Source organism: Elephas maximus, chromosome 10 (assembly GCF_024166365.1).
Source record: "Elephas maximus indicus isolate mEleMax1 chromosome 10, mEleMax1 primary haplotype, whole genome shotgun sequence".
Taxonomy (NCBI): Eukaryota; Metazoa; Chordata; class Mammalia; order Proboscidea; family Elephantidae; genus Elephas; species Elephas maximus.
Window position 1 is genome coordinate 35,821,707 of NC_064828.1, and position 21,888 is coordinate 35,843,594.

The 21,888-nt window shown below is 50.0% G+C and overlaps 3 protein-coding genes across 4 annotated transcripts; 1 reads left to right on the plus strand and 2 right to left on the minus strand.

The window, feature by feature from the left end:
* Positions 1–949: 949 nt before the first annotated feature.
* On the minus strand, positions 950–3,360 carry CBLN3 (cerebellin 3 precursor). The gene is made up of 3 exons (XM_049898278.1): positions 3,061–3,360; positions 2,614–2,733; positions 950–2,322 (listed from the first exon to the last, which is right to left on the minus strand). Exons 1-3 carry the CDS (start codon positions 3,358–3,360, stop codon positions 2,125–2,127), a joined length of 618 nt encoding a protein of 205 aa, XP_049754235.1. The 3' UTR covers positions 950–2,124.
* Positions 3,361–4,326: 966 nt separating this feature from the next.
* Positions 4,327–16,242, plus strand: KHNYN (KH and NYN domain containing). Of its 2 annotated transcripts, none has more exons than XM_049898290.1 (8): positions 4,327–4,591; positions 5,247–5,464; positions 6,484–7,577; positions 7,714–7,844; positions 7,928–8,024; positions 13,390–13,497; positions 13,702–13,803; positions 14,846–16,242. In XM_049898290.1, exons 1-8 carry the CDS (start codon positions 4,570–4,572, stop codon positions 15,093–15,095), a joined length of 2,022 nt encoding a protein of 673 aa, XP_049754247.1. In that variant the 5' UTR covers positions 4,327–4,569; the 3' UTR covers positions 15,096–16,242. The 2 variants fall into 2 exon arrangements, with proteins under 2 accessions (XP_049754247.1, XP_049754248.1); XM_049898291.1 differs by lacking the exon at positions 4,327–4,591 and adding an exon at positions 4,794–5,067.
* Positions 16,243–17,409: 1,167 nt separating this feature from the next.
* SDR39U1 (short chain dehydrogenase/reductase family 39U member 1) lies at positions 17,410–20,832 on the minus strand. The gene is given in 7 exon segments (XM_049898292.1): positions 17,410–18,371; positions 18,665–18,808; positions 19,712–19,833; positions 20,138–20,210; positions 20,213–20,297; positions 20,381–20,487; positions 20,773–20,832. Coding segments are annotated over 7 exon segments (960 nt in total). The 5' UTR covers positions 20,789–20,832; the 3' UTR covers positions 17,410–17,958.
* Positions 20,833–21,888: the final 1,056 nt, after the last annotated feature.

The following is a 21,888-nucleotide window of genomic DNA, read 5'->3' on the forward strand; positions in this document are numbered from 1 at the left end:
GTGTTGACCAGTTCCTTTCATTCTTGGTACAGTTCTAATTTTTTTCTGGAATTATTTGGCTTATTCACTATTCTCTGTATCTGTTGTTATTGTGACACCGTAGAACTGCCCCATAGGGTTTCCTAGGCTGTAATCTTTACTGCGGCAGATTGCCAGGTCTTTTCTCCTGAGGAGCAGCTGGTGGGTTCAAACTGCTGACCTTTTGGTTAGCAGTTGAGTGCTTAACTCTTGTGCTACCAGTGATCCTTTCTTTGTATCTGTCTTTGCCTATTTATACAAATAAAGAAAAATAAATGTGCTTTATGACTAGACAAAATATCCACTATATTTACCCTCTTCTACTTTTCGAAGTTCATTGAAAAACATCCTATTATAGTCATTCTTCTTCAGTTTTATTATATCTTTTTGCACACTTCATGGTGTAGTCTTCCTTTTTGAATATCATTATGGGTTCATAGATTTTAAAAATTTACCTTGTTCCAATTAATGATATTATTTTCGTTTGATGATGAAATCGTCACAACACGGCAAGTGGGAGCCTCATTAAGTTGCTTCCTTTGTCTTTTCAGCTCTACTCTATACATTTAAAAAATTATCCTTGCTTTCTGTTATCAACAACATGTCCCAGGCCTGTAGTTATCTAAGGCATGGAACTATAGTCCAAAGAACTCTAGGTCCTTTTCAAAGTGAATGGTATTTTAGATCAAAATCCAGGTGTTAAGGCTGTGTATCAGATTGTCTCTGATGCTTCTAAGTTACACGAGTGACAAAGTTTCAAAAAAAAATTTCTTTTTAAAACCACAAATTCACACTAGTATTTCCTATTTAGCTCAATTTTACTAAATCCTTTTTTATTTGACTCAAGTATACAGTTTTACATTTATTTTGTCTACAGCATACTTGCTTATGTTATTTAACCCTGATAAAAACTGTAACAGCATCCCCCCTCTTCAGTGTCTCACCGATCCTCATTCTCTGGTCACTTTATTGATAGCTTCATCCATGCTGGGCCAATGGGACGGTGGAGTGAGGAAAAGAGAGAGCGTTGAAGGTATTGGTAGGAGAGTGGTTAGAGGGATGGGTCATGGAATGGAAGGAAGTTTAAGAAGGAGGGTAAGACAACACAGATCAGGAAAAAGAAGAGAGTCATGGGAGAGACTGGAACAGGTACAGCGAAGGTAATTGAAGGAGGTGGCAGTCAGAGTGTATAGGGACAAAGTTCAGACTGCAGGGGTGGAGCTGTTCCAGGAGGTGGCCAAGAGAAAGGATACAAAGTCATGGATGTGTGACCCTCCACCCTCACCTCCAGCTGCCCAAGGTGACTCTGTGCACACGCACTCAGCTCCACTCATGAACAATGCCAGAGCAAACACACACATCCCATATCTCGGGTGGGGAGGTGAAGGCCAGAGTTCACCTGGGACCTGGCACCATGGATTTCTGGGCTCCCTCCCTGCCAGCTGTCCGTGCACACGCAGAACATGTACCAAGTTCGGGGGAGGTGTATTCCCCCTTCCTGCCCCACCAGCCACAGCCTCTGAGCTGCTCTGTGGCCCTCCCCACAGTGCTGCTCACAGCTGAGCCTCCTGCTCTCATCCATACAGTGCTGGCTCAGCTCCTGACTGTGTCAGTCGAGATCCGGGATGCTGGCACTTCTCACAGGAAGGAGCCTGCAGGGTATGCTGAGGCTAGTCCATCTGTCCCCTGTGGGGGCCTGCCAGGGTCACCTGTGCCACCTGTCTCCAAACAGCACTGAGCAAGAAGCTGAGTAGGGGAAGCAGGAGGAACAGAGACAGCAAAGTAATGCAGGCCACCCTCACTACCAAACCCTGCCCAGATCCTGGGGCTGCAGGCATGAAGAGATGCAGGGGGGAGGCTGGGAAGGCAGATGAGAGGGCGGAGTGAGAGGGGGCAGGCCCGGAGATGCCACAGCTCTACGCTTTTCTCCTCTTAGTCTTGAGTGTTTGGCACAGGGTCCCATGCAAGGAGGTGGGATACAGACAGCCAGAGGGAACCTCTCCCCTGTCCCAAAGATGCTGTTTCTGGGGGCAGGAGAGGGCAGAGGGCAGAGGGCAGAGGGCAGCAGCCAGGGGCTAAATTCCTGCCCTTGAAAGGCCTGGGTCCTCAGAGCGGGAAGATGAGGAAGCCAGAGAAGCTTGAGTACTTCCAGCCCCCCAGCAGGTTCCCCCGACGCAGGCGCAGGGACACCCGGTCCCCGGGGTCTAGGGGCAGCAGCACAGAGCTGGTGGCTGCCTCTCGGGTCACATCAGGGTCATTGGCGAAGGCTGAGATGACAGGCCATGTGTTCAGCATCAGGCTCACCTGGGGAGGGGAGCCTGGTTAGCACCCCTCCTTCAGCCCTAGGTTCCCCTTATCTCAGGACCCCCAGCCCCAGTGAGTGAGTCTGTGGAATTCTGGAAACCCCGGGGGTGGCCACCTTTTGAGCTGCATGTTTCCCACACTCTGCCAGGTTGGACCTTTCCTACTTTCCTCCCTCCCCCAGCCCTCCAGGACACAGGTCAGTGGAGGGTCTGCCCAGTGGACAGTCCAGCTCCACTTACCTACCCCCCGACCCCACTCCTGAGCTAGGATGGGGCCCGGCGCTCAGGTCACCTGGACAGTTTGTCGGTTGTACACCTTCACCACGTGGAAGCGGAAGCTGTAGACACCCCGGACAGGGGCCACGAAGGAGCCCGAGGCCCGGTCAAAGCCACCACCCTCATTCACCAGGACCTGGGGAAGGCAGAGCCTGCTGAGTGGGACTAGAGGATGTCTGAGGCTCAGGGATACCCCTGGATTGGGGGAAGGGGCAATGAGTAAGGAAAAGAAGGAGGGTGTCAAGTAGGAGCAAACAGTGGGAATGTATAGATTCTAAAGAAATGGTGGGAAGAGTCAAGGAGGGTGGATGAGTGAGTGTAGGCAAGGGAAATAGCGGGGCAGGTGGTTGTGTTAGGGGAGATGTAGAAGGCTGTTTTCTTAAAGTTTGAGGGGCAGTAAAGTAGGCTCGGACAGTTATTCCAGGTCCTGGCAGAGTCCTTCCAGAGGGTGGGAGGGAGTTACCTGGTCAAAGTAGATGGCTCCACTGGTCCCATTGCCTGTCTCTCCTGATGGCTCATGGTGGTGGCTTCGGACTGCAGCAAATGCCACTCGTCCCGGGAGGGCCTCTCCAAGGGCTGCTCCTCCAGGCCCCCCTGCAGTGGCTCGGCCAGGCTCACAGACCACCAGGCACTCCCCCTCCAGCAGCACTGGTTCTGCCCCCTCCTGGGCCCACCCAGCCCCCAGGGCCAGAAGCATCAGGGCCAAGGGCAGCCTGGGGCTGGGTGGGGAACCTGGTAGCCAGCCACGTTTTGCCCCCAGCATGACTGAGTGGCTCTGCGACTCACCAGTCCCCCGTCCTCTGCCCCCTCACTCTTGATCCTTTCTGTTTCCCCTCCTCTTCTGCAGGCTCTCACCACCCCTCACCCTATTCCTCAGCCCTCTCTCTGGTTTCACTGTCATCTGGCCTCGGCACCTCCCTCTCCATACCTTTCTGTGCCCCAAGAGTCTGTCCTGCCTCTCACTCAGTTACTCCTGCTGTCACCGCAGTTCCCTCCCCCTTGGCAGAGCATAAAATGACAGCAGTTGGGCCCTGGGAGGGAGAGGAGGGATGAAGCTGCCGGACAGGAGAGCCACAGCGGGAACCCCAGGGCAGCCCTTTCTGATGGCAACAAAAGCTGGAACTGGGGCAATAAAGAGCATGGGTGTTTGAGCATGGGCGTCGTGTATGTAAGTGTGTGTGCATGTTTGAATATGTGAGTGTATGAAAGTACGTATTTGTGTGTGAGAATGTGTGTGAATGTGAGCTGTAAAAATGTGTGTGTACATATGAGAGAATGTGTGTGAATGTTGAGAGTGTGCATATGAGTGTGTGTGTGGCCACAGCTCCACGGTCCCTTCCTCCTCTTTTTCAAAATCGCTCACAAGTCGACAGCCCTTCTCCGTGGCATTTTTTCCATTTGTTGGAAGAAAAGCCTGCCCTTGTCTTTTTCCCACAATTATTTTGGTGGATAGTGCTTAGGCCAAGAGTGTCACCAACTGGTGACCTTGGGCTGGTCACTTTCCCTCCTTGCATAATCTCATCCGAACGGTCTGGATTAGATGAACTTTAAGGTTCTCTTCACCCCCAACTTTCAATGAGTGGTTCCTCTTTAGCGAGAAACAGCTGCGCAGAAGGAGCAAGAACCCAGAGGAGCCAAGAGAGCCGACTGGGCTGGGCCTCGCCGCCAGCCTGCCAAGGAAGGCGGAGCGAGGAGGGCTCGGTCGCTGCCGGAGGGGGAGCCCGCCGCGGGGTGCCTCCTCCCGCCGGGCAGCGAGCCCCTGGTCGCGCAGGCCCAGCCCCCAGGCGGAGCCAGGCTGACCCCGCCCAAGGCCAGGAAGTGACTCAAAAAAACATTTTGCGATGTGGGGACGAGAGGGCCCGGCTGGGTGAAGAGTCCGGGAAGGCCTGCCCAAATCGGGTCCCCCTGCCTGCCCTTCTTCCCTGGGCGAAGCTGGGGGTCCGGGGCACCGAGAGGCGCCTGCGGGACAAGGATGGAGCGGGCAGCCGCGACGGGTAGGCGCCCCTCCCTCTCTGCGGAGGCGCAGGGACCCCGAGGCCCAATTCTGAGTGCGACAGCTCCTGGGGCTGCCCAGGCGACCGCGCGGGGGCGGCGGCCTTGGGCGGAGCACGTCGTGGTCCCTTGGCCCGGGGTGGGGAACGTGGCGTGACGCGCGGGGGAGGCGGGCCGCTGGGGGAGGGTGGGAGTGGCTAAGACCTTGGAAATGCAGACAGGGACCCCGGAGGACAGCCCAGTTCAAGTCCCGGTGAGGAGTCGTCTTTAAGGAGCTGTTTGGGACTGGGAGATTGCAGAGTTCCCCAAGGAGAGGTTCCCTCAGGAGTCTTTCGTCACTTGTCCACTCTTTCTGGCTTCCAGGCCAAGCTGGAGTCCCCCACCCTTCCAGCTCATTTCCAAAAGGCCAGATGCCCATCCCAGAGAGACAGCCTAGTTTATCCATGACTCCCTTTCCAGGAAGAAATCCTCTGTCCAGGTAACCTGGCTTTCCTTCCCTACGTCCATGATGGATTCAGATGCCTGTCACACCCTGGGACTGCTTACCAGAACTAGTAACTATGTGCAGCGCCTGTTGATAGCTGGTGTAGGCCAAGAGACCAAGATTTCTTTGGGTTGACGGGACAGGAGGTTCTGAGTTCCCTTCTCACCTCCCAGGGCTGAGTGAAGCAACCATGCCTACTTGGGGGACCGGCTGCCTGTCACCTGACCGCTTTGCGGTGTGTGCTGAGGCGGAGGACAAGGTGCGGGAGCAGCAGCCCAACGTGGAGCGCATCTTCAGCGTAGGAATGAGCATCCTTCCCAAGGACTGTCCCGAGAACCCCCACATCTGGCTGCAGCTTGAGGGCCCCAAGGAGAACGCCAGCAGAGCCAAGGTAAACGCCCCTTTCCGGATTCTTCCGGGGGAACTATGACTCCCTCCTTGAGGGGGCAGAGGAGTGGCTTGGGGAGGTACTTGACTCCTGGGTTGTATCACTGGCAACCTCAGTGCCCCTGAGCTTTGAGGAACTTCCCAATTCTCTATTTGCCTGTAGTTTTGGTTTCATTTCTGCCGGGAGGCCAGCCTAGTTCTGGGTGGCTCTGCCAGGACTTAGGGGCAGATGATTCAGTTCAAAGCAGTTTGTGCTACTTGGGAAGAGTAAAGATAGTCTGACGGAGCAAGCAGGCTCCACCAAGGAATTTGCTATGGGGTGAGTGGTGGTTGTGTGAGGAGTGGTATGAGACTCACAATGACCCCATGTGTTGGGGTAGAACTGCCTCTTAGGGCTTTCTTGGCTGTAATCTTTATGGAAGCACATCACCAGATCTTTTTCCTGAGGAGCCACTGGGTGGGTTCAAACCACCAACTTTTCAGTTAGCAAAGCAACTGAGCGCTTGACCCTTGGTGCCACTGAGGCTGGGCTAAATTGCTTCCTTTGGAGTCAGGCAGGCTGGAGTTCCAGTATTGGCCCTACCACCTAATAACCTTGTGACCTCAGTTTCCTTATCTATGTATAAAATGGGAATAAAAGCAGTATCCACCTCATTGGGCTTATTGTGAATGAGATGAAGCATGTAAAGCATATAAAACATGAGTTCAGTAAAAGTTAGCAATGATGATCATTGTTAGGAAAATATACAACACACACACACATAAATATTGAAGGAGCTAGCCTCGTAGCCAATTAATGAAATAACAAATTGAGTCAAGTCCTAGGTGGACAGCCACAGGCTGTCAGCTAAAAAGGGAAAGAACTGAGATTCTTTACACCTTTTCTTTTCAACCCCCACCTTTGTCAGGAGCTCTGCACTGGCATCCTGGAGCTCAGGGGTGAGCTATGAGGCAGATGGGGTGACAGGGCCACTTAGGATTCCAGCAGTTTCCTTTTTTCCACCTCCTTCCCCCACCCCCCAGGAGTACCTGAAGGGTCTCTGCAGCCCAGAACTGCAGGGTGAGATCCACTATCCGCCTAAACTGCACTGCATCTTCCTCGGAGCCCAGGGCTTCTTCCTTGACTGCTTGGCCTGGAGCACAACAGCCCACCTGGTTCCCCGGGCGCCTGGCTCACTGATGATCAGTGGCCTGACTGAGGCCTTCGTCATGGCTCAGAGCCACGTGGAGGAACTGGTGGAGCGGCTGAGCTGGAACCTGCAGCCAAGGCCATCCGCTGGAACTTCACAGTTTGCTGGTGTCCTGAGAGACTTCTCTGCCCTGCTGCAGCCCTGGGGGGATACCCACAAAGAGGCCCTACTGCAGCTGCCTCCAGCTGTCCAAGAGGAACTGCTGAGTCTGGTGCAGGAGGCATCCAGGGGACAGGGGCCACAAGCATGCTCTTCCTGGGAGGGGAGAAGCCCAGGCCTGCTGGGTGCTCAGCTCTTGGAAGTCAGTGATCCCCTAAGTGAAGGCAGGGAGTCCCAGGATACTGGATCTGTGGGGCGGGGAGAGTCAAGGGGAGACAGACAAGGTAGTTCCAGGGAGATGGATTTGGGGTGGAAGGAGCTACCTGGGGAAGAGGCCTGGGAGAGAGATGTGGCCTTGGGGCCACAGTCAGGGGGAAGAGAGGTAGGGATATCAGGGCCCTTGAAGGGGAAGGCTATGGGGAAGGAGGGGCTGCCTCAGGAGAGAGGAGGGTTCTGTGCCCAGGGTGAGCCTCCTGGGGCTCATGGCCCCTCTCAGAGAGCAAGTCAGCCCCGGGGAGCCTCCCTCCTCCAGCGGCTCCACAATGGGCAAGCCTCACCTCCAAGAGTGCCTAGCCCTCCACCTGCACCTGAACCCCCATGGCACTGTGGAGACCGGGGAGACAGGGGAGACAAGGGAGACAAGCAGCAGATTGTGACTCGAGGTCGGGGGTCTCCCTGGAAACGGGGCACCCGGGGCAGCAACTTGGTGACTGGCACGCAGCGTTTCCAGGAGGCCCTACAGGACCCTTTCACTCTGTGCCTTGCCAATGTGCCTGGCCAGCCAGACCTCCGCCATATTGTCATTGACGGCAGCAACGTGGCCATGGTGTGAGTACCTGGTGGGGCAAAGAGCATGAGGGAGGGGGGATGAGACAGGCATCTACCCACCTTGGGGACATGTGCTGAGGGACTGGCATTCCACCAGGCTCTGGGCCCCCAGAGTGGTGACTTCTTCCCATTGCAGGCACGGCCTCCAGCACTACTTCTCCAGCCGAGGCATTGCCATTGCTGTGCAGTACTTCTGGGACCGCGGCCACCGGGACATAACCGTCTTTGTGCCTCAGTGGCGCTTCAGTAAGGATGCCAGGGTCAGAGGTGAGTTGGACTGGTCTCACGTGTCCAGGGATAGGCTCTGTTTCTACCTTGGGGTAACTCTTCGTGTTCCTCTCTTTTTATAGAGGGTCACTTCCTGCAAAAGCTGTATTCTCTCAGTCTGCTCTCCCTCACTCCCTCGAGGGTCATGGATGGCAAGAGGATCTCCTCCTATGATGACAGGTACTTGCTCCTCTCCCAGACTGCACTTGATATTCAGGGGAGCCCAGTGAGAAACTGAGGGAGAGAGGGAGAATCTCGGGCCCTTTGCACTGTCTCCATGCATGGGTGACAGGGAGGGGGCTAGTTATTCCTCAGTGTGTCCTTGTGACTGGATAGGTAAGCCTGCTCTACAGGAGAGAATGGGTATACTGTGAGCAGCTGTTGGCCCATTCACCATTCAGTTTTTATTCATCAAACTACTTAATGATCCCTCATATTATGGTGCCTTAGAGTCTAGAAAATACATACTGGTTTAATGGAAAGGTGGAAAAGCTCGTGGCATGACTGCTGACAGATGCCTTCTTACAACCTAAATTTCTAAACACATAGAGAAATTTCCCCAACAATTTGGTAAACCTTCAAAATAATGAATAAAATGAAGAACATGATCCATGAGTAATAAGATTCTACAAAGCATAATAGAAAAATCACTGGACTTAGAATTTGAAGATCTGAATCTGAGCCCCAAGTTGCACTACTCATTGACTTTGTGGACCACTCTCTTAGTGACTTACCTCTTTGTCTCAGGGTTCTCCTCCATTCATTCACGCTCCTTGTGAATATCAAAAGAAGATAAGGTATGTGCTTGCCTAAGTCAAGGTGCTAGGCAACAGCAGAGTGATATTACCTCTTAACTGCATGAATTCAAACAAATGTGGAAGGAGGGTATCTTTATTATGCAGACGTGGAGGCTGAGGGAAGGGGCCCTGATGGTGCAGTGGTTAAGCGCTCGGCTGCTAACCAAATGGTCGATGGTTTGAACTCACCCAGCTGCTCCACAGGAGAAAGATGTGGCAGTCTGCTTCTGTGAAGATTATAGCCTTGGAAACCCTATGGGGCAGTTCTATTTTGTCCTATAAGGTCTCTGTGAGTCGGAATTAACTTGATGGCAGTGGGTTACTGAGGTTCAGGGTAAGAGTGATTGACTGTCTTGGCAAAAGCTAGTATTTGGCAAAGGAAAAATTAGAAGTCAAAACTCTGAGTAGAGTTGCCAGATATTTAAAACACACACACACACACACACCCCCCCAAAGGGCACACTCCCTCCCTAGTATACATACATGGTGTGGAAAATGGACAGATTTTGAAAGTTAATAAACCAATTAAAAATTAAAAAATTAAAAGTTCTTTATTCTCTAGGATACCATTCAGTTTTAAATGAAAAACCAGTTTCTAAACCGTAGTGATTACATATTTTGCCTTTTCAAATACTTAACTTTTACCCCCTGTCTTAGTCATCTAGTGCTGCTATAACAGAAATACCACAAGGGGATGGCTTTAACAAAGAGAAATTTATTCTCTCACAGTCTGGTAGGTTAGAAGTCCGAATTCAGGGCGCCAGCTCCAGGGAAAGGCTTTCTTTCTCTGTTGGCTCTGGAGGAAGGTCCTTGTTATCAATCTTCCCCTGGTCTAGGAGCTTCTCAGTGCAGAGACCCTGGGTCCAAAGGGTGTGCTCCTCTGGTTCATTTTTGGTGGTAGGAGGTTCCCCTCTTTCTGCTCGCTTCTCTCTTATATATCTCAAAAGAAATTGACTCAAGATACAACCTAATCCTGTAGATTGGGTCCTGCCTCATTAACATAACTGCCTGTAATCCCGCATCATTAACGTCATAGAGGTTAGGATTTACAACACAGGATAATCATATCAGATCACAAAATGGAGGACAACCACACAATACTGGGAATCATTTTGGGGTGACACAGTTCAACCCGTAACGCCCCCTTAACAAGTAAGTGCCATTCTACAAAAAGGCAGTTCGCTTTCTTCCAATGTTATTCTGTTTTATGCCCAGATTCACAGATTATCCAAGTATGGACCATTCTTTCCACACCTGCAGTGAAAAAGAACTGAAAGTGAAGGTTGAGCCAGTTTTAACAAATTTTAAAGGTTTGCACAGTTGTGTAGGACCTGGTGGGCAGACAACATGATATGAATTTGGAATTTGGCCTGTTAACAGTGAATAAGCAGAGTGGCGCATAGCATAGGCCTCCTGTAAGGCTATTGCTGAACAAGACACAACATAACATAACAGTAAAATATGGAAATATTGGGCATATACTTTTATATGTCATTCCCTCAATTTGTTTCCCAGACAGGAACTCAGAACTAGACATCTGTCACACCTAATCCTGAATCCCTGTCTCCTCTGTACCACACTTTCAAATATTAACTGCCCAGTTCATAACTAGGTACATGACCTGCAGAAGGAGGTGGGAATTCTGGGAACAAACCTGATTTTTGTCTTCAAAGAGTCAAAATAAACTATAGATCAAACTCTACAAGAACTCAGAGGAGCTCACTTCTGGCAGCGGTTGTGTGGGAAGGGAGGTATTTGTGTGCTTTTTGTTGGTTGAGAATGAGGTTGGATGTTCTGAATCTCTTGATTTTTTTAGTTGTTAAAAAGACCCCACCCACCAGCTCAGGAGTCCTACCCTTGCCCTAGGAAATATGAATTACTAAAGTGAGGCCCAGGCAGGGATATTTTTAAAGTTCCTGTGATGATTCTGTTCACCAGTGAGGTTTGCTAACTGCCTTCCAGATAAAGGGAATAGTTGACGAAACATGAAAGTGAGAAGGCACAGGGCATATTTGGAGAACGGTGTGCAATCTGACCATTGATTTTGCCTGGAGTTGAGGGTTGTTGTTGTTCGGTGCCATCTAGTTGGTTCTCACTCATAGTGACGCACTGTACAGCAGAGTGAAACACTGCCCGGTCCTTTGCCATCCTCACAGTCAATGCCATGTTTGAGCCCATTGTTGCAGCCACTGTGTCAGTCCATCTCGTTGAGGGTCTTCCTCTTTTCCACTGAACCTCTACCAAGCATGATGTCCTTCTCCAGGGATTCCTGGTAACATGTCTAAAGTACTGCATCATCCTCGCTTTTAGGGAGCATTCTGGCTGTACTTCTTCCAAGACAGATTGGTTTGTTCTTCTGGCAGTCCATGGTATAGTCAATATTCTTCACGAACACCATAATTCAAATGAATCAATTCTTCTTCCATCTCTCTTATTTATTTTCCCCTTTTGCACATGCATACGAGGCAAGTGAAAATACCACGCTTGGGTCAGGCGCATCTTAGTCCTTAAAGTGACATCTTTGCTTTTCAACACCTTAAAGAGGTCTTTTGCAGCATATTTGCCCAGTGCAATACATCGTTCGATTTCTTGGCTGCTGCTTCCATGGCATTGATTGTGGATCCAAGTAAAAGGAAATCCTTGACAACTTCAATATTCTCTTCACTTATCATGATGTTGGTTATTGGTCCAGTTGTGAGGATTTTTGTTTTTGTTTCTTTTGTTTTCTTTATGTTGAGGTGTAATCCATACTCCTTTGATCTTCATTAGTAAGTGCTTCGAGTCCTCTTCACTTCCAACAAGCAAGGTTGTGTCATCTGTATATCTCAAGTTGTTAATGAGACTTCCTCCAATCCTGATGCCATGTTCTTCTTCATACACTCCAGCTTCTCAGATTATTTGCTAAACATACAGATTAAATAAATATGGTGAAAGGAAACAACTCTGATGCACACCTTTCCTGATTTTAACCATACAGTATCACCTTGTTCTGTTCAAACGACTGCCTCTTAGTCTAGGTACAGGTTTTGCCTGAGGACAATTAAGAGTTCTGGAATCCCCATTCTTTGCAATGTTATCCATAATTTGTTATGATCCACACAGTCAAATGCCTTTGCATAGTCAGTAAAACACAGGTAAACATCTTTCTGGTATTTTCCGCTTTCAGCCAAAATCCATCTGACATCAATGGTGTCCCTTCTTCGATGTCCTCTTCTGAATCCTACTTGAATTTTGTCAGTTCCCTGTCGATGTACTGCTGCAACTGTTTTTGAGCTATATTCAGCAAAATTTTACTTGCATATGATATTAATAATATTGTTCGGTAATTTCCACATTCTGTTGGATCACCTTTCTTTGGAATGGGCACAAATATGGATCTCTTCCAATCGGCTGGCCAGGTAGCTGTCCTCCAAATTTCTTGGCATAGATGAGTAGGTACTTCCAGCATTGCATCCGTTTGTTGGAACATCTCAATTGGTATTCTTGGAGCTTTGTTTTTCGACAGTGCCTTCAGTGCAGCTTGGAATTCCTCCTTCAATATCACCAGCTCTTGATCAACCTCCTCAAATGGTTCAACATCGACCACTTCTTTTTGGTACAGTTATTCTGAGTATTCCTTTCATCTTCTTTTGGTGCTTCCTGTGTTGTTCAATGGAAATCCTGGTGTCATTCAATGGAAACCCTGGTGGCATAGTGGTTAAGTGCTACGGCTGCTAACCAAAGGGTTGGAGTTCAAATCTGCCAGGCGCTCCTTGGAAACTCTATGGGGCAGTTCTTCTCTGTCCTATAGGGTTGCTATGAGTCGGAATCGACTCGACGGCACTGGGTTTGGTTTTGGTTTGGTGTCGTTCAATATTTCGCCCAAAGAATCCTTCAATATTGCAATTCAAGGCTTGAATTTTTTTGGTTCTTTCAGCTTGAGAAATGTTGATCATGTTCTTCCCTTTTGATTTTCTAATTCCAGGTCTTTGCACATTTCATTATAATACCTACTTTATCTTCTCGAGCTGCTCTTTGAAATCTTCTGTTCAGCTCTTTTACTTCATCATTTCTTCCATTTCCTTTAGCTACTCTGTGTTCAAGATCAAGTTTCACAGTCTCTTCTGACATCCACTTTGGTCTTGAGGGTACATTAGGTAATATTGGCAGAGAAGGCTGTAAAGATGGCTTGGAGCTGGGTCCCGGAGGGCCTTGGCCGCCAGGCTTGGGCACGTGGACTTTATTTGGTAGATAAAGGGCAACTGTAGGAGAGTTTTGTGTTGGGGAAGAGCATGTTCTTTTGGTGAAGGGCTGAATAGCCTGGATGGTGGCTGAAGGTAGGGGACCCATTTGGAGAATCTTGCAATATCCCCATTGAAATAATCTAATGAATAGGGTGATAATGGTGGAACTGGAAAGAAAGGGGTAGAGGTAAAAGGCTTTTCAAACAAAGAACATATTGGATTTATGACTGACTGGTGGGGAAGAGCAGAAGGTGACAGAGCCAGATCTTACTTTTATTACAGAGGCATAGTGTTGGTGAGGGATTGTAGTGAGTGGAGGGGATGTTATTGGGGAGACCAGCTTGGATTCATCTTTGTTTTATTTCTAACCCATGGCACCTATAGCCAGTCAGTCACCTGGTGGCTGGGTTATGGTGAGGTGAGGGCTAGATATCATCACCAGAAGTAGGTCGTGGGAGTCCATAATACTCTCTGGGGTTGGAGCCTTGGAGAGTCCAAGAATGGCTACCCTGGTTTTTGAGACAGGTTCATGGTAAAGTTGGCTGAGGAGACGGATGGGATCATTGTCTCCAATGACCAGTTCCGGGACCTGGCAGAGGAGTCTGAGAAATGGATGGCAATCATCAGAGAGCGGTAAGGGAGCCCTCCCTGAGATAGGGCAGGGACTCATCTTTCTCTAAAACCAGCTCTGCTCTAGCCTCTGGGTGGGGACTATGGGAAGGGGTTGAAGTTGCTTTCAAGGATGGTAGCCAGCAGTTTCTGGTGGTATTGGTCTCAGCTGCCTGGGAGGTGGGCAAGGGCTCCCTCTGTGACTCTGCATTCTCTGTCCCCATCCAGCCTGTTGCCCTTCACCTTTGTGGGAAACCTCTTCATGGTCCCTGATGACCCGCTGGGGCGAAATGGCCCTACCCTGGATGAGTTCCTGAAGAAGCCAGTCAGGTAATGCCCCAGGTTCTCTTGCAGAGACCTTCCCAGCCTGACCTTCTCTGCAGGGAAGCCTTGTAGGCCTGGGGGCTTGGGTGTGACCTCGATTTGGGCCAGCTTAATTATGTTCTAGTTTGAATTGCCTTGGGCTTGGTGTGGGGAAACCCTGGTGGTGTAGTGGTTAAGTGCTACAGCTGCTAACCAAAAGGTCGGCAGTTCAGATCCACCAGGTGCTCCCTGGAAACTCAATGGGGCCATTCTACTCTGTCCTATAGGGTCGCTAGGAGTCAGAATCAACTAGATGGCAATGGGTTTTTGGTTTTGGCTGGGTTTGGTGGGGAATCCTTAGAACCTCCTGGTTGGGAGGGGAGATCCTGTTTCCCCTAACCAGTGCTTTTGACAGTTATTTGTAACATGGCTGCTTTTACTTCTGCCCTCTGCTGGACCCTTAAGTGATTAATTTACTAGACTAGATCTAGATTATAATGGTAAAGCTCACCTTCCTGGTTCCAGAGGAACTGTCTACCCTTAGAGGTGGGTTGATACTGCCACTTAGTGGACATCTTTGAGAACTTCAGGACTCTACCCCACAACCAAAAACCTTGTGCCTTAGAGTCTATTCTGACTCATAGCGACCCTATAGGACAGAGTAGAGCCACCCCATAGGTTTTCCAAGGCTGTAATCTTTATGGAAAGGAGCCCTGGTGGTGCAATGGTTAAGCGCTAGCCTGCTAACTGAAAGGTTGATGGTTCGAACCCCCCAGTTGCTCCACAGGAGAAAGATGAGTCGACCCAATGGCAATGGGTTAAAAAAAAAAAAAATCTTTACAGACACAGACTGCCACATCTTTCTCCCATGGAGCAGCTGATGGGTTCAAACTGCTGACCTTTCAGTTAGCAGCCAAGTGCTTAACCACTGCGCCACCAGGGCTCCTTGAGCCAGGAATAAAAAAAAATAGGCAGGCCAATTAACGGGGGGGAGCAGGGAGGCCCACTGTGCTTTTATTTCCTTCCTGGACATTCATCAGCTTTTCACGTTTTCTCTGCTTCTTCCCAGGACACAGGGGTCTTCTGAGGCTCAGCATCCTTCCAGGGGCATCACAAAACACAATCATCAGCAGCAGGGGAGAGAAGAGGAAAAAGGCAGCAGTGGCATTCGGAAGACCCGTGAGACAGAGCGGCTCCGGCGCCAGCTGCTGGAGGTGTTTTGGGGCCAGGATCACAAGGTGGACTTTATCCTGCAGCGGGAGCCATACTGCCGGGACATCAATCAACTCTCTGAGGCCCTGCTCAGTCTCAATTTCTGAGCCTCACCTGCCTGAGTGGCTGCCACCCATCAGCTCCAGTCCCACCCAGCTCGGTCCCTTCTGTGAGAGTCTCTCTGCTGCTCAGAGCCTGACCCAGACTCACCCTAAGTTGGTACTTTGGGTTGGGGAAGCACTAAGGAAGAGCGTTCAAGAGTTGGGAATGCTTTTGCCTGGGTCACTTTGGAGATAGGTCCATAAAGTGACCTGATGTCATTTGGAGTCAGGACCTCAACCAGCTCTCAAGAGGTTCTGCTCAGCCTTGACTTCTCAACTTTGCCTTAGCACACGGTTTCTGTAGGGAGTGGGGGCTGCTGGAAAGGCTAAATCGTAGAGACTGGGACTACCAGCTCTACCTTTAAGCCGAGTCAGGGTGGGAAACAAAGAACGGTGACAAGGAAACTAAGCCTTTCCTTCCCCTGGCTGTTGCTCTGGGTGGTCAGAGGACAGGTGCTGTCCAGGCCTGGTTAGGCTTCTGAGATCACTGGCAGAAATGCTGGGCCCTGGAAAGGCTGTAGTGTTAGGTGGGCTTGTCGCAGTGGGAGAGCCAGAAGCTGGTGAAGGCAAGGAGAGACTTGGCTTCTGGTCTTAGCTATGCCTGTCTGGGATCAGATCGAGCTGCTTGGCCTTTATTTCTACCTGTAAATTAGGGGTAGAAATACCCGTTGGGAGGAGCAATGAGAACATACTGGAAAGCTCTTTGGAAGAAAGGTACTTTGACCGTCTCAGGTGTATCTGACTGCGCATGTTTCTTAACCAAGACCTAACTTTCAGAGAGCTGTGGGTCGTCTGTCCCCTGGGCATCCACCTGTGCCCTGGCTTTTAACAGAGTTCTCAGTATAACGTGCCCTATAATGGCTGCGTCCCTTTTGGGCAACCTCAAAATCCACACTTACAAAATAGTTAAATTAGGGGGTGACTTTTTACATTACCAAAATACTCTCAGGGTTCTTTTAAATGGCAGCTCTCCCATTGCAATCAAGTGTTTACAGATTAACGAATGTGTCAGAAAGTCCCCTGTTAGATGCACTTGCTGAAATGCTGGGAGCAATCACAAATCCAACGAAGACATGCTCTGCAGTGACGATGTGATTTGACCCTAACATTTTCTCTACCTAATACATATATTTCATAAAGTGAGGCACACTTCTGTTGTGTGTATGTGTGTGTATGGGGATGGGAGGGTTTATAGAGGTTGTATCTCAATGAACTGATTATCTGGAAAATGAAAACCAAAGAATCAAGAGTTGGAAGGTATCTGACTGGCCACTAGATCAACTCTGTCACATCAGGACATTCTCTCTCCACCCTGATTCCTGGAGGGCACCATCCTGTATCTGCTTGAAGTCCTCCTTTGCCAGAGAAGCTACTGCCTCACGAGGTAGCATGTTCAATCTTTGGAAGTATTAGTCATTAGTCCTTTCTTTAGTGCAGCCCCGAAATACGCTTTTCTATTACTTTGAGGCCAGTCAAATTCCTAGAGTTGACTCTAAGACTCGAGAAGGAACAAGGACAGGTGCCCTGAGTTCTGTCTAGATGCTGCAGCAAGTCTCTGGGCCCGATCCTTTTCGGGCTCGGACTTCCTCGCTCTGAGAGGCACAGTGTGTTGAATGCTATTGCTCCTGTCCCTCATTCTAGTAACTACCATGGGGAGCTGGATGATGGTGGACAGGGTCGCTGGGTCCCATGCGCCTCCTCCTACCACTACCCTCCCTCCCATGACTGATGATTTACACCACTAGACAGTATTGACCTGGGCTGGGGATGGATGTGTTAGATAGTTTCTGGCCAAGGAGGTGACAGTGACTCAAAGATAGCCATAATCCCCTGGGAAGAAAGGAGACTGGCTAATATGACCTGAATTGCAGGCTACTTCTGGTCAAGCTGTGGCAGAAACCTACAGCGTAGATAAAAAGGGAAAAGGTCCTAGATGAACTTTTGGGCCTTCCCCCGCGCCCCCCATTGGGTTGAATTTAATGGTGCTATATCCTTGCCCCATTCACTTTCAGTATGGTGGGGTATGAGTGGGCCAGAGGTATCTTCTACTCTTTTGTGCTATGGGCCCCTGTTGACCGAAGTGGCCCCATTCAGCTGAGAGGCAAGTCCTGTGCTTTCACAGGCGGATATGTTGACTTTGTCCTGCTGCAGCTTGATGAATTGGGACCAACGTGATTTTTTTATCAATTCCTTACCATTTGGTGACATGGACTGAAGGCTCTCCTAGACCTGGCCTCACCTCTTCCTCTGTCAGCATCATGGTGGCAGTCCATGAACAGGTATGCAGGGTGACCACCGGATCTACTGGAAATGCGTCTTCATTTGTTTCTTCCAGTCTATCACAACCTCATGCCCCAAATTTGTGCCCAACACTTGTGGCAATTGAGGGACCAAGGGGATGGGTGAGGAGAGATGTTGTCCATTGCAACTTCCAAAACCCCATATAAGGGAAAGAGTCAATCTAAGGTGACATTCTTTGAAATAAATTCTGGGAGAACCTAGGCCAAAGAGATGAGCCAAAGCTAGTGAGATAATCTGTCTTTATTGCCTGAACTACAGAGCATTCCCTATATAGCATAAAGGAGAACTGAGGCAGGAGTGGGACGCTTAGGGAAACCAGGCTTGGAAATTTCTTTGGGAAGGGGTTGAGGTCCTAACTTCATGGATTTACAATCTTGAGACCGTGGGCAGTCTCTCAATTAAATAGGGTGGAGCAACAAAACAATGGGAGAGAAGTAGGAGAAGGAATCCCTAAGAATGCATGACTTCAGAGTTCAAGTAGAGGCACACTCGAACCTATTCACAGTATCTACCCTGGAAGTCACTGTTGGAGGGAATGGCCTCAGGCCCCTGCCATCAGCCTCCCTACTTAGGCTACCACTGCCTTTAAGGCAGACTCCAGCTTCGGGAAGGAGTACTGGTAGCCAGTGGCCAATGTCCGTCGTGGGACCACCTTCTGGCCCTCCAGCATCATGATGGCACGCTCTCGCCCAAAGATGGCCTGCACCACAGTGGTGGGAAGGGGGATGAAGGCTGGGCGGCCTAGGGCGGCACCCAAAGCCTGGGCAAACTCAGCATTGGTGGTGGTGGGGGCTGGAGCCACTCCATTCAGGACTCCCTGCACGTGTCTTGCTTCAAGAGCATGGGCCAGGATTCCCGCCAGGTCGCTGATATGAATCCAGGGGAAGAATTGGCGGCCTGAGCCGATGGGGCCTCCCAGACCCAGGCGGAAGGGCAGCAGCATGTGGCCAATGGCACCACCCCCACGGCCCAGCACAACTCCTACAGGAGGCAGGAAGGATGGTACGGGGAAGGCTCCTCAGCCTACAAGCAGTCCCACTGCTCCTCTCTGTTTCTGTTTACTCTTCCTCATCCTCTCCCCATGCCAGTGTAGCTCCGTGACTGCTGAGGCGCGTGGCTCCCTTTGGGACTTCCCACCCTCCCCCCATCTGAAGGCTGGCCAGAAGCAGTGGCACTCTCTCACCCTCTGTAACCTCAGTTTCCCTGATCCCACTGCCCCCCAGCCCGGAGAAGATGCCCCAACCCTGTCTGATTCCCAGGCCCCTGGTTCTCACCGGAGCGCACCACCACTTGTCGCGTGTAATCTCCAGGAAGCCTGGCTGCAGCTTCCCATTTGGTTATGAGGTTGGAGAAAAAGTCAAAATCCCCTCCGGGGCTGTCCTCATCATACTCCGCAGTCAGGCTGGGCTGGTAGTAAGCTGCCAGCGAAACAGCATTCGTCTGCCTGGGTGTTCTTGGTCCTGCCTAGCCTTTTGAGGTCAAGGCTCCCCTTGGCCCTTAGGGTCTCCCCATGGGAAGACAGAGTCATGGATATTTTCCCCTTAACTTCTCCATGACACTGACCTGTAACTGTCCTAGAGGGATGCTTATCTTTGGTTGCAGGGCTAAGCTGAGAGGCTGCCAGAGTGTAGTGGTTGAGAACAAAGACTTGAGTGCCAGGCTTCTGAGTTTTAATCTCAGCTCCACTACTTATTAGCTCTGCGACCTTAGGCAAGTCATTAACCTCTCTGTGCAGGATTTTCACATCTTTAAAATGGGAAAAATAACAATAGCTACCTCATAGGGTTGTTGTGAGAACTAAATGATGTAATATGTATAAAACACAGTGGTTAAGAGCTTGACTGCTAACCAGAAGATTGGCAGTTTGAATCCACAAGCCACTCCTTGGAAACCTCATGGGGCAGTTCTACTCTGTCCTACAGGGTCATTATGAGTCGGAATTGACTTGATGGCAATGGGTTTGGTATATACATTATAATTGTTTTCAGTTATTTGGCCCCAAAGGTGAAATACGACAATCAGGAACTCTGTTCCTGAAGAATTGTGGTGTGAGAAGCAAGGGACTTTGGAGTAGGTGGAATTTTCCCTGGCACTGAGAGGAAGGTCACTCCCCCGCTCTTTCTCTGAGGGCCCCCGTTTCTCAGTGAAAGTAAATACAAGGTCAGGAGAAACATACATCTGTTGAAGGCCTAGGAAATTGTTGTGCCTATGGAAGGAGACCATGGCTCTGGGCTGGATATAACTAAAAGGACTGAACTACCCCTTCATTCTGCATTCCCCACCCCACTCCCAATGTAAGAGGTTGGTGATTTAAGGCATACCTACACCTGTGACTAAGATCCAGGTCTTTGGCGGTTGTGGGGCCTTGGAGATGGTGCTTGCCAGCATTTGGGTGGTCTCCAGACGGCTGCTGACAACCTCCTTTTGGAAGGCTTCATTCCACCTACAGGAGAAACGGGAAACAAAAAGTTACTAAAATGCATACATGCACATGCCTTTCTCTCTTTCCCTAGGGCATGTTCAGTAGCCATTTCTAATAAAACACTGTGTTGTGGCTTAGAGAAATGGCCCATGCCGCCGGTAGAGAGAACAGACGTATTTATCTTGGGCATCCTGAGTTACATGTGAGGACTAAAGTCAACTGAGCTGACTGAGGAGACTAGTAGGTGGGTGGGAAGGGGTAAGAGGACAAGTTGTCACGGAGAGATTTCAACTTGGTTTCTCTATCTGGGAGTTCTAGTACCCACAGCTCAAAGGCTCTCCTCAGAGACGGACCCTCTCCTCCCTCTGCTCTGGAGGATATCAGCTTCAGGACCCGGCTGACCTTCGGAGAGGGTTGAGGATGTTTGCTCCAGCCAGGTTGACAGCGGCATCACAGCAGGGCAGCCCCGACCTAGCGAGCTCATCCTGTGAGGGAAGGCGCACAGTGCCCCAAGGCTCCGCCCTGCCAAGCCGCCCCTTCCCACCCTGCGTCCTGCGGCTGGACATACCCATGTGATCCGATCAGGCCCAGGCTTTCGGGAGATCAACGTCACTTCGTGGCCTCGGGCTTTCAGCAGCTGGACTAGGGCTGTTCCAATGAAGCCCGTCCCGCCACCTGGCCGGGAAACACGAATTGTTTATCCTCCCAGGGGCTCCTTTAATCCCCGCATGTGACCCCTCCTCTGGTGCCACCCCTTCGGAGTCCAGACTTTTTTTTTTCTCCCTCCCTCCCCGCGATGCAGAGGTGACAAAGGTCACAGGGATTAGGGGAATTCGGCTTCTAGGACTAGGTTGCCAAGGCCAAGCTGTCTGCGCACAAGACAGTCAGTGCGAGCCCGCCATCTCAGGTTAGATTTTCTTCCATAAACATGACCCCCACTCCTTTTCTGGCCTCCCTCACCCACAAGCACCCGCATAGCGACCAGAACCTAACGCGCCTGTGCAAGATTTAGAGTTCCCCCCCCCAACTTTTCCTGCCTTGAGCGCGTCTACGACCTCTTTGCGCATGCGTCTCCGGAAGCGCGTCCCAATAAAAAAAATTAGGGGGACGGGAAATCTTGAAATGGGCGCGGCCCTGCCGGGTGTCCCGGAAGAGTTTATTGTCTAGGACGTTTATTAATGGGGTTAGGACGTTTATTACATGTTCACAAGGCATTTATTTCACCGAGGCGGGGCGATGTGGGATTAGAGCCATGGGACACGGAAAGACGGATAGGAGGCGGAGGAGGGAAGGTCTTAGTGCAGGAAAATACCCTTAATCTAAAACTCGATGCGGTCCAAACCGCCGAATTCCGGCTGTCGGTTCGGTTTGGTGGGTCAGTAATCCAAGAAAATCCGTCCCCCTGTTCTTTGGATTTCTTTCTTTTCAGCCAATTATTTTATCTTCTCCTCTCTCTGTTCCGGCTCCTTCCTATCAGCATTTAACACTTCAAAGTTTCCCCCATCTTAAAATTACTTCTCCAGTCCGCTTCTTTCTCCTGCTTAGTGTCCTTTCTATTGTCTTCACAGCCAAACTTCTCAAGAGTGGTCTCCATTTTCTGCTTCCCAGTTTACCCCCTTTCTGACTTTTCATTTCTCCTCTCTGCAAAATCACCAATTTCCCACATGTCACCAAATCCAATGGCTACTTTTCAGTCATTTTTCTAGAAAGTTCCTTTGGCCTTAGTTAAGCCACAGTCTGATCTTTCTCCTAGCTTAAAGGTTTTTTTCTTTTGGCTTTTTTCAGTCTCCTTTGCTTGCTCCTTCTCAGTCGGCTCAAAACGTTAGAGTTCTCAAAGCTGGGTCTTAGGATCTTCTTCTCTCCCCATTCTGCACTTTGTCCCAAGCAATCTTATCTGCATTGTGAATTCAGTTATCAGTTTTTCACGGAAGAGTTCTCAAATTTCATATGCAGTTGACATCTCTCCACTGAGCTCCTGACTTGTATTTAAAACTTCCTACTAGACATCTCTTCTTGGATGTCTGAAACTCCCTTGAGTTTGCTTACTAAATATCTCCCAGATTCATCTATTTCTCT